This window comes from Amblyomma mixtum, chromosome 1, assembly GCF_055824585.1.
Source record: "Amblyomma mixtum isolate Tamu chromosome 1, ASM5582458v1, whole genome shotgun sequence".
NCBI lineage: Eukaryota > Metazoa > Arthropoda > Arachnida > Ixodida > Ixodidae > Amblyomma > Amblyomma mixtum.
Genome location: NC_143012.1, coordinates 84,706,611 through 84,718,862, shown reverse-complemented (window position 1 = coordinate 84,718,862; position 12,252 = coordinate 84,706,611). Strand labels below are relative to the sequence as shown.

The following is a 12,252-nucleotide window of genomic DNA, read 5'->3' as shown; positions in this document are numbered from 1 at the left end:
ATGGGACAGACGACTTCGGCAGCAGTCATTGACAACCTCCGATCACTATTTGCAACGTTCGGCCTGCCGCGCAAGGTAGTGTCGGACAACGGAACACCGTTTGTGTCTGCGGAGATCCTCAAGTTTTATCGCGACAACGGGATCTCATCAGTTACATCGGCCCCCTACCACCCAGCGACAAACGGACAAGCCGAGCGCTACGTAGCCGAGCTAAAACGCGCCCTTGAAAGAGATCAGACAGGCTCGCTGCAGCGCCGCCTTGCGCGCTTTCTCTTCAAGCAGCACACGACGGTTCAGAGCACAACAGGCGAGACCCCCTCGAAAATGATGTTCGAGCGTGAAATGCGAACCCAGCTCACAGCCATCCTCCCCGAGCCAAAGGCAGAGACGTTCCGGGAAGAAAAAGCAATTCCGCGCTGCGGCACGCTTAATGAGGGGCAGCGCGTCCTCGCCCGACAGTTTCTGAAAAAGCCACGCTGGGAGGAAGCTACAATTGTCAGACGCATAGGCCTGCGCTCTTGGCTCGTCAACATACATGGCACAGTAGCACGCCGACATCTCAACCAGCTGCGTAGATTTACGACGCCGTCTGAGAGCTGTCCGCCAGCGGAGAGAACACGTGCACCATCTTCCCACATAGCCTGGCACCTCTTCCCGGAAGAAGAGACTTCGCCCAGGACAGACCTAGGAGACACAGCGAACAACAGCCAGCCTACAAGTGTTTCTCCCCCGAGCGCACAAAGCCAGCGCGCCTCCACGCGTGAGCGCCGACCCCCTGCACGATACCAGGCAACTTTCTAAGGGGGAAGGAAGTGTTGTGTCCCCTTATTGCTTTTGTGTGTGTGCGCCCCCGCATCCTCCTCCTGTTTTGGGAAGCCACTCCCTCCCGTGGACGCTTCTCCGCTCCCTCCTTTCTTCAGGCGGCCAGTTCGGCTCCTGCCTCGGTCGACGCTGGTCGCACCCTCATCGGCTTTAAATAAACGAAGTCTTAAAGTACCGTGTGCGTCTTTCGCTGCATTCAACACAGCGACCGGACACGACACTGTGCGATGTCAGTGCACGTTGAAGAACCCCAGGTGGTTGAAATTTCCGGGGTACTTCGCTACGGCGTCCCTCGTAGCCTGAGTTGCTTTGGGACGTTACCCCCATAAGCCATAAACCGTATGTTTTGACCAGAATGACCCATTTTGGATAGCTTGTACTGAGCATGTGGTTCACCTTGGCTTGCGGTGGTGGTGTTCTGTGCAGGCGGTTGCGGGGCGCCCGTGGCCTGGTGCTTCCCGGTGGCCCGCACCCGGGTGGCAGCTGTTGTGGTGGCAACAGTGAGGGCTGCTTCTCCATGGTGAAGACGGTGGGCTTCTTGCTGGGGGTGGCCATCCTGGTGGCCCAGGCCTGGTTCCTGCTCAGTGTGCGCTCCCGTCTCGACCACCTCTACACCATCTACCGGCAGAACAGTGAGTGCCTCCTCATTTCACTCACGCAAAAGACAAGAAGCTGAAGACGGGACCACTGGCTAGCAGCTGCAGATTTCTACTGTTTGCTTGTTTGTTTATTAAGGCGAAAGCCTTTAATGCCTTATACTGTCGTTAGCAGACGCGTTGGCAGCCGTGTCGACAGACACGTCGGCAGCCGTGTCGACCAACGCGTTGGCAGCCGTGTCGGCACATTTGTCCGCCTTTCGGCGTCACTGCTTGAAAAGAAACGGCGCCGAGGGTGGGAATCGAACCAAGGCCTTTGACATTTGAAGCGGAGACGCTACCACTCCGCCACAAAGGCTCAAGGTTCTGAGCATGAATAAAGGCGCATCTAGTGAATGCATGGGTTTCATAAATAAAATAAAAGGAATAAAGTGAGAAAAAGGAAAAAAAATAAATAAATAAAAATAAGGCATGGAAATAAAAATAAAAACAACAAATATAAGAAAAGGAGCAAAAATAAAAAAATTAAAAAGCAAAATATAAAAAATAAAAAGTAAATAAAAACAAACAGTGTGCCAGGAAACGCTTTCGCCTTGAAGCACATTAGAGAGCCAAAGTGCCCCCTGAATTTTTTGTTTATTTGGTACCTGCATCGCCTTTCGACATTACAGCAGGGAGGCACTTTCACATTCATTGACAAGAAGTCATGCACCTAACGCGTGAAAAAAGGCTTCATTTGGTACAACATTAACCATATGTGGTGGCAAAGCATTCCATTAGCAAACTGTTCGCAGAAAAAAGGAATAACGGAGTACGTCACCTTTAAAAGGAAATTCATAAAGCTTTAAATTGTGGTCCCATCGGTTCGAGACATAGAAAGGCGGGTTCAGATATTTTATTCCGTCTATACCTGTCTTGGAATACTGCAGCAGGGCGATGTCCTCTCAAGACCTAGTGTTAATCGTGTCACGAATTTCTTTCGAAGCGCTTAGAATACCATCCCAGAACATGATTTAAATATCTTTTGCTGTGTTTTCAACTTGTAGCTGTGTGCTGGGAAATGTCCAATGCAGCGGAAATTGTGAGATTTCAAAAGCATGGAAGAAGAGCCCTCTGTTCGCTCAAATGTGTGCTTATGTGTGTTGGTTGCACTGGTACAAGTGCCAATAAGTGGAGTGGTTAAAAGGGCTTTTGCCACTTATTGAAACATGAATGCTCTGACTGATTTCTGACCACCACCATAAAACATGCTCGCACTGGCTCCCATCATTTTGAGGGAAATAACGCAGGTTTCTGAAGGTAGCCAAGAAAGAGCCTTTTACAGCACTACACCTCCATTTATGTATGCTGCACATGCTGTCCTATTGTGCTGTTTATTCTACAAATTTTCTATCGATGGGTCCCAGGGAGGCATAGGTGCTGAATTTTCCACAAGCTAAAGGTTTTCGGGATTAATATTTCTGTTGCACATAGTGCCCTCACGATACACATGGCCCACTACACTTTCAGGCCCACTACACCCGTGTTGATTTTATTAAACATGTAAAAAGAGCTTGTTTTTGTGGTTCAACGTCCCCAAGCAACTCCGGCTATGAGGGACACCGTAGTGAAGGGCTCCGGAAATTTCGACCACCTGGGGTTCTTTAACGTGCACTGACATCGCACAGTACACGGGCCTCTAGAATTTCGCCTCCATCGAAATTTGACCGCGGCAGCTGAGATCGAACCCGCGTCTTTCGGATCAGCAGCTGAGTGCCATAACCACTGAGCGACTGCGACAGCTCCTGTAAAAGATTTGAAGCACAGCATGTATTAACTTTTAGACGTTGAGTTGATCAGTCACCATGTGTTTGGCTCTGTGAAGCCGGAGATGTCCTTGCATCAGAAGAAATTCATTGTGATATCCATAGTCAAAAGCTGCCTAGAACAGCTTGACGTGGCTTCTCAAACCCTCACTTGGCAGTACAAAGTCAGCAGAGCAGTGCATTATACGTCACAAGTGCGGTGATTGAAGTAGCATACATTACGAAGTTAATTATATTTCATGCTGTTGAGTCGGTCAACATAGTTTCGAAGTCTACTGAAAGCAGAAAAGCAAGCACCATTCTGTGCATTGCATAGTGGAGAGAAGAAAAATAATTTCATAATGCAGTCTAAGAAAAGACTTGTAATTAAACACAGTACACATGTAACATGAAACAACAAGGCGCAGTGCACTGTATTGGAAGGAGAGACGTTAAATACCCAACCAACTAGTGCCGCCCATGACAAAACTGACGGGGAATGCAGACCTAACTGATCCCATGTTAAGATGCACAAGGCAAGTAGGGGCTACCTTCAAGGTACCGTATTTTCCGGTGTATAAGACGCGACTTTTTTTCAAAAATCTTGCTGGTGCGTCCTATACAAAGGTGCGTCTTATATACGAATTTTTCGGGGTTTTTTTTTGCGAGTTCAGAAATTACTCAGGTTCATTTTCAAGCTTTTTTTTACCGAAAAAATATCACTAGCAATGATACGGTTGTAACACCGTTAATACTTCAATACGAGGACCGCCAAGCGCAACATTTTTTAGGTGAACTTTATCATGAAATGGCGGGGATGATGACTTCCGGGATCACAAACACGCGACCGTTTCGGAGGCCCCAAGCAAAAGTAGTGTGAAATGCCAAAAGATCACGACAATCACGCTTCATGGATTGTCAAGACAAGCCAGGACAAGCCGGCGTTCTTTTTTCAGACACCCTTTACAACTTTGTTTGCTCTGTGTACCTAGTACGAAGAGAATGTTTCAGTCGCGTTGCCTCCAGAAATGGGCGAACTTTTTGATAGCGCATCCGAAGATTAAGAGTTCCAAGGTTTTAAGTAGAACTAAAATGTTCTTATGAACATACGGGAGAGTTTTTCATTTTTCTTCTTTTTTTCTAAAACGTGGTCGGGAATGGCATGAGTGTTGCCTCTTTCGTCCACTTAGCGTTGCTTAAGAGTTTCTCACAGGTACGGTGAATTTCGTGATGGCAGCGCAAGCGTGTTTAATTGATCCTCACTAGCCTAACTGGGTAAATTGGGGCGCGTCTTATATACGGGTGCGTCTTATATACCAACTTTTCAATGACAGCCTGCATATAAGGTGGGTGCGTCTTATACACCGGAAAATACGGTAGTCTACTGTTTAGTGGTGAGCAGTAGTACATCAAGGACCTGTCTGTTGATGCCATTCTGCATAGGCTGCCGGCTTAACGGGCAGCCCAAGTGTACAGCCACTGCAAGACTAATTGCGGCAGATGTTTCATGGGCTTTGCCATTTCTGTGTGTATGACGCCCAGTGGTGCAAGTTGCCGAAAGTGGAATGCAAGCACCCGGCTTCATTTCAAGGAATTTAATTTTGTTTTTTATTTTATTTATTTATTTACAAATACTGCTGTCTCTGAGAAGAGACATAGCAGGAGTGGGTAAATACATTAGTAAAAACAAATAACATGAGAAGCATAGAGATAGATAATACAGAAGTATTAAAAACATATTAACAGGTCAAATTGTCAGGCAACTGAACAACAAACTCTTCAATTGGCAATAAACGAATTGAGCCGTCCAATCCATTCCAAATTTCAACAGTTAGCGGAAAAAAAGAAAATTTGAAACAATCTATATGTGGTTTGAAGGGAACAATGTTTAATGGGTGGTTCCGTCGGGTTGCACGTGCGCTTGAGGACACAAATGTGAAGGGTGCCTGAATGCCAGATGACGTGTGAACGATCTTGTGCAGCATAATGATGCATTCACGTGTGCGCCTATGTTCTAAAGTTTGTAAAGATAAGCTGTGCATATGGGAAGAAGGTGAAAACTTACGATCGTAGCGGCCAAAGATGAATCGTATTGCTTTCTTTTGAACTGATTCTAAGCGGTCAATGTCGCGCGCGTAATGAGGGGACCAGACAATTGAGGCGTACTCCAGGATGGGTCGAACTAGTGATTTGTAATCAGTTAATTTACATTCCTTCGTGGCATTTTTTAAGGTTCGTTTTAGATAGCCAAGTTTGCGAAGTGCTTTCAGTGCTTTCATTCAGATTTCTTCCTTTGTGATTGTAGTGGGGCACACATACTTCTTTTTTTTTTCTGTTCAGCTGTCATCACCTGTAATAAGCGAGTTGTTGGGCTAGTTGGTGTATATTTTGTTAATAAAGTGGGGAAACTTCTCATGCACAGATGCGAAGTGAAGACTTCATCTACTTTTTCCGTGTATGTTTGTGCTATGCCCTGTTCTTTAGTGTTTCATATCCCTACCGTGCTTTCTTAAAAGGTTCCCAAATTGGCTGGTTTGCTGCTGGGTTCTGTATCAGAAGTTTTGCAGCATCCCTGGCATTTTATCTGAAAAGCTCCGGAAAGATGTGAGAAGCAAAGCTGTTGTTTCTCTATGAAGGGCTGGAGGAATTTTGAATGCTAATTAGCCATCCTGCCAGGCCCAGAAGCCAAGAAATGCAGCGGGTTAGAAACTTTTTGGAAATGATGCTTCATTGCCTTCCAGTACTAGTATTCCTTCATGGAAAGAATGTTGGAGTCATGGAAGTTTTTGGGCATGTGTACTTGTAATTTGAAATCTTCTACTATATTGTTCCTCATGTCACACAGCTAAGAAGCTGTGAATTGATTGTTTGGCTGCCTAATTGACAGTGACTGTGTGACCAGCAGGGTGGACACCGTGATGCGAGCTGCACCAGTTTTCAGTGCTAAGCGAAAGAAATTGCGATACATTTGGATGATGATCGCTGCATGCAAAACAGCCCTAACTTGGGGCGTGCTTGGAGGTGGGATGGGTACCAGGGGAGCAGTGGAAGTTATCATTCAACAGCAGGATCATAGATAGTCATGCACTTGTAGTTCAGCACTCGGAGTCAGTGAAGTTTGATAGGCTCATCTCTTTGTATGTGAAGCTGCAACAGCCACGTGCACACATGTGATCATGTTACAAGTGTTTACTACCGCTCTTGGCCACTGGATGACCTCAGCATCTCGTTAGCAAGCATTGTCTGTTGAAGGCTCCCATCCACAGTGGTAACACGGTGGACTACATTGACGTGTTTTTCTGGTTTCGTTTTTAACGTCTGGTGATCTTGCCTGAGAAAAGTGCGGGACTGGCGGTTTCTTTAAGTTAACAGCAGTTCTGCGCTTTTACTGTGTTCTGTTAGTTTTACCTTTGATATTTGGTGCTTGTAGAGTTGACTCAAGAAATGTGTTCTGCATCACAATTGCTATTGAAGATCTGTTTACACGGTCAGTCTCAAGCTTAGATTTTTCTTTGCATCCATTGTTGTGAATGGGGGACTGCCCCTGCTTGTTTTGAGCTGACTTCGAGAGTACATCGCATCATCTAGGAGTTATCGGGGATAGTGGTCACAGTGTTGAGCATTTGGTTTATTAGTGAAGGAGAGCATATAGCCAAGTTTCGCTTGCTGCTTATTGGCGGTGACACTGACTGCTCAGCTGCCCCTGGTGTTGTCTCAATGATACTAGTGCATCAGAGTTGAAGAAGAAATGAGACATTTACCCCACTTGCAAGACAAGTGGTCAGGGCTAGTTGGTTCACGAGGGGATAAATGAAATGATGACTCAATGCGTAAATGAGTTTGGTGATGGGTTAACCATTAGAGGACGAGAAGCATATGAATATAATTGGCCCTTGCATTTATAGTAAAACTTGAGAATTTGGCCCCTATTAAAGGAACCGACAACTGACCTAAATATGTCACAAGATTATGATGGAAATAAAAAAAAAAAACCTTGCCCAGTATGACAGAAGCCAACAGCCACAGAAACCAAAGGGCACAGGGGATTTTTTTTTTAAATTTATTTATTTATTTGTGGTGTTGATCAATTTAGATTATTACTTAATATGTTATCGCTTAATGCTAATTGATTAGAAAAGCAGAAGAAAAAACAACCACATGCCGCCGGTGGGATCCGAACCCACGACCTCCGAATTACGCGTCCGGTGCTCTACCTCTGAGCTATGGCGACGGCTGTCAAATCTTCTGCTTTCGGGGGTATTTATGTTTACAAGTAACCTAACCTTGAGAGTGTTCATCAGCGCCACCCACGTTCATAAGTGGCGGACGTGGAACGTCCTGAGTTACCGCAGGTGTGACGTAGAACGTCATCGAACGAAGAGGGTGGAAGCTGTGTGAGAACCCTCTTATGCTTCCTATGGCGTCAAGGCTGCCAGTATTGTTAGATTTGAGCACAATAATATTGAAGAAATGGCGGTTTTATAATTGTAATTTGGCGTTGGAAATCATTTAATGCAAGCTGAAGCAATATCCTGCCGTGAAGCCTCGCCATTATCGATGCATCTCAACAAGTTACTGCATCTTGCTAAAGTATTACTTATATCTCATTAAGTGCGTCATTTTTTTTTTTTTCTTTCAAGAGATTTTGTCGCATTTTATTATAATTTACGCTTCCTCCAGTGTGCTCCGCTATGAAAAGCAACACTCCCTTCACGTCTGCTTTCAGCTTTTGTTACTAGATAGCGCCACAGTTTTTTGCATTTCTTGGTTGAAGCAGTAACCACACTCCGCCGAAAACTGTCATCAACGAGCCATATGTGACTCTGTCGATACAACTTTGGTTGTGGAAACTTGGACGCTATGCAATGTTCATACTATAATAAGGCAGTAATTCCTCATTGGCATCCACCTTAGAGCAGCCACACAGCTACAAAAGAAAGCTGTACAGCTTGCACAGAAACTTCGTCGGTAAATAAAAATTTATCCTGGTCTGGGGTCCTGGTACTTCCTTATTACAAATCTACTCCATCTTGTGAGGATTCTCCTAAACATTTTACCAGTGCTTAAACTGTCTGGTGGTTGGGATTAGTTTTTGGTAGGTCACTTTTGCCAGCATACAGTCGCTACTGCACTCGTTGATGATGGTTTCCACCATCGGGGCACATAAAATGGCTGCATCCTTTTGCAGAAAAGTTGTCGATAAAAATCTTCTGCTGCAGTTCACACAAAACGGTTGTGGATCGGGTGCCTGGAAGCTTTCTGTTGCTCTGAAACAGAAGTTGGATTCTTAATTCTTAAAATTCAGTTGTCTGCCCCTTTAATTTGGCAGTCTGGATACCGCGGACTGCTGGAGCAGTCCTGGTGAACACTTCTGTAAGTCCAAGGGGTTGGATGCCCCTTAAGTCGGACGCCGCTTGGATTGCGCCCGTTAACCTGCCTTTTTTGCACAGCTGCTTCGTGCATATGCGCCTTGCCTTCTCTGCCTTCCCCCGAGCTGCACTGGTTGGAAACTGCCACTTTGTGGTGTGCATGCGCAGTTCACACTGGTGACAGGTGCAAGCAGCAGATGGCGGTATGTCAAGCATGCACCTGCCACTTCGCATGTGTACTTAGTGCCTCGTGGAAGCAGATTGCACCTGCGTCACTTGCGGATATGTTTTCAACCAGATTTTCTGGGTACAAAATGAATGTTCGCACTTTCCCCGGAGGGGTTCGCAGCTTGTAAAAAAGGAGGAATCAGGCTGACTCCCAAAAGGAGACTGTGTCGAGGTATGATCGACACAAGTCATTCACAAGTCATCGTTCATTACCTCCTCCTCTCCTCTCAAGCCTGAATTGTTTGTTACCTGTGCACCTCCGACATGCATGTAATGACAGGTGCAATGGGTCCTCGCCGAGCGTTGTCGAAGGCCAAAAAATAGTCCGGCCGCATAGTTTCGTTTTCTGAGCTTTGCCGGTGGCCTGCGGTGATGTGACCATATCGGCCGTGCATCAGCCAACGTCGAGCTGTGTGCTGCTTTCAATGCATATATTGGCACGTCGCTGCTCTTTTCGTTTTCTTTTCACAAGAGATTTCACCATTCCTATGCCATTACGCATGTTTCCTGTTCATGGTTTGTGCGGTGAAGTCTCCATACTTGCGATGCTGCCATTAGCGAGGAGGCTCGAGCGTTATCGCGTTGCCCCTTCCATATATTGGAGTAGTTCTGCTTTGACACTGCACGCAATGAAGCATATAACAGAACTTGGAAATTTAATCATTGCGATGAAGTCATCACCTCAAAAGCAGATGCTTACAGCAGTTTTGTTTCCCAAATAAATTTGATAGTATGTGGACAGTGTATGGATATTTTTTCCTTGGAAGGGGGGTGTGAAATTCGATGATATTCGACCTTCAGATAATTCGGACATTTTTTTTCCAGTCCCTGACGTCAAGTTACGTCTACAGCGAAAGAAGATAACTGGCAGAAATGTTTTGCTACTTAAGATGGAAGCAAATATTAGCGCCCGTCAAGAGAGCTTTCGGTGCATGACAACGCTTTGTGTTCGGTCTTAGCCCATCGTGTTGCTGTACCTGCCGAGTGTATATAGTTCGTGTTAATTTTGTCTTGGTAGGGGCTGAAGCGCTGGTACGTATCATAGTGCGAAGCAATCCACATGACACGTACCCTCTGTGCAGGGTGGTATGCGAGGACTAAGTGTGGGTTTTGGAGCCCGTGCTTATAGTTGCTATAGCTTCATATGTCAGTTTAATGCGACGCATTGTCAGATGTGTATGGGAGGAGGGGGGGGGGGGGGGGGCATTGGTGGGCACCCGGTTCCAGAGTGTGGGTCGTAGCTGCAGCCTGCTTGTGAAACGGTATCAGAGATTAGAGTCAACTCCTTGACCAAGTTCACTGACTGCATTATGTGAAGTAATGGACTCCTCGATGGACAGTTTTTGCCGCTGAGTCGTGATTAAAGCGGGTGTCATTACGTCTTGGTTACCGCCACTGTCGGCCACCGTGATATGTGGGAGCGGGAAATCCTGCGAATGTATGTTTGTCGACGACCGCGACTGTCTGCAGCTGACGCGTCGCCGACTGCCGGCATGCGCCACGAATCAAACCTAACGCGCACGCGGCGACCGCACTTTCCCGTCATGCCCGCGCGCCATGGACGGCCGAGACTAGCGCCACGCGTGCGTGCCGCCTCCCTCTTTGGGACCGGTCGAGACTTGTGCAAGTCTAGCTCGATTAGAAGACGGCAGCGTCGTCCCCGAGCCGCTGTGGGCTACGAGGCGGGGTAGCGGACTAGAAGACGTGCCGGGCCGCGATGCCGAGCTCGCCGTGGCGCTCGGGGACGTCCGCGTCGGCGCGTCGTCTGCTCGGGGAACTGCGTGGCCGCTGCAACGCGGCGTCTGCTGCCGCAATGGCGTCGCTGGATTGATCGGCGCCGCGCTGGTCCGTATCGATCTGCTGCCGCGGACCGCGTACCCGGCCGCGGTGGTGTCTCGAGGCCCCGCGAAGCTGGCGTGCCGCCCGGATGCCTGCTCGGGCCCGCCGTTCAAGAAGATGAAGAAGCGCAAGGAGCTGGACGCCCTGGTGTCGTGCCGCGCGACCGCGCCCCGTGCCGCCTCGCAGCACTCGGTGCAGGAGTTGCTCAGGAAGGGGGCCGCCGCGGCCGCCGGGGGCAACGGCGGCCATGGCTCAGACTCGTCCGACGTCGAGTCCTCGTACGCGGTGCTCGCCTCGTACCGCTCTGCGGCGGCGCCGTGAGTCACGTACCCCTCCTGTTGCGTCGCGGCACGAAGGTCCGGCGGGCCCCCGACTGGCCCGCCTCGTGGGTCTGCGCTGTCGGGCATCGCCGGTAGGGATAGGGGGCGGTGTTCGGGAAGGAAGACTAAGGCAGAGGAAGTCGCCCAGAAAGTTGCTTAATTTAAGCTGCACGCTAGAATAGCGTATCGCGAAATGCGTCTCTAAAACAACCATTTTAAGAGCTACAAATGTAGGCTGGGGAAAGCTATGGCAGCATGGGCTACCACTCTTGGGTGTCTTCTCCCCTTGTCTCTGTTCCTGTATAGTTACTCACTTGTAGTACTTGGCTTTCTTTGGTGGCTAAATGCAAGAGTAACAACTCAAGAAAAACTTATAATAAAAAGTTATATTAATCACAGGTCAGATTGCATACAGGCAGTAAGTTGACATTTCCTCTTGCTAGTTATTTATCAAGCCGTGGCGTATCAGCATTAGTTGTCTTTTATATCTGAAATGATGAACCATTAGATAGACTAGATCAACACACATGTTTTAACAATTTCTTGTACAAAGTATCAGTGTTTGATCAGGTATGCCTGAACCAGAGGGGTGGCATAGAGAAGAGATAAGTAGATACATTTCTGAAGGCTCCCTTGTTCTACTTCTTATGCGCCAATAAACTGCTCAGCGCACTTTGCATGAACATCCATGAGACGAGGCCTTAGTTGCTGCAGTTATTTTGATGAAAACATCGAGAGACAGGCTTGCCTACTTTTTGGCTTAGTCAAGTTAGTGGACTTAAATTGACAGCGTGAAAGTTAAAATCTATGTGTGAATTCTCGAGCCCTCATGGCATATCTCATGTTCTCTGTGGCCATTGCTAAGTTTTCACTGCTTTAACAAAAACAAACAAGTGCCGCTGAAGACGACGTACCACAGTCTTAGCTGTTAGGTCGTTAAAAGAACCGTCTATTTATTGCTTAGATTTCTGGTGTCCTTGTAACACAACAGAAAGATCACTGTCTTAAATACCAAATTGTGCAGCTGTGATTGCAAGGATAACATTGCAAAAAATTATTTTAAATCAGTTTTTTGATTCCACGCTGAAAACATTGAGGGTTGAGAACGGTGGTGGCTACACAGCTGCAAAAATGAACTGGAATAAAATTGGCCATAACTGTGATTAAAATTTGTTATTCTTTTAGTCATTTATGCAAAAACATTGTACATGAGTTTTAAAGCAGGAATAATGATTACATTCTTAAAATACACGAAACGACATAACACAAGCCGGAAAATTTTGTTCAGCAAGTG

At 47.0% G+C, this 12,252-nt stretch overlaps 1 protein-coding gene across 3 annotated transcripts in view; it reads left to right on the top strand.

Moving 5' to 3' along the window:
* The window catches only part of LOC149367057 (uncharacterized), a 46,990-nt gene that overhangs the window by 6,043 nt on the left and 28,695 nt on the right, over window positions 1–12,252 (top strand). Inside the window, exon 2 of one of the 3 annotated variants that reach the window (XM_089553888.1) lies at window positions 1,249–1,454. In XM_089553888.1, the coding sequence (XP_089410014.1) occupies window positions 1,249–1,454 (206 nt within the window). Of the gene's footprint in view, window positions 1–1,248; window positions 1,455–10,031; window positions 10,956–12,252 lie in introns of those variants that run through there. The other 2 variants (XM_089553896.1, XM_089553902.1) reach the window with 2 other exon arrangements.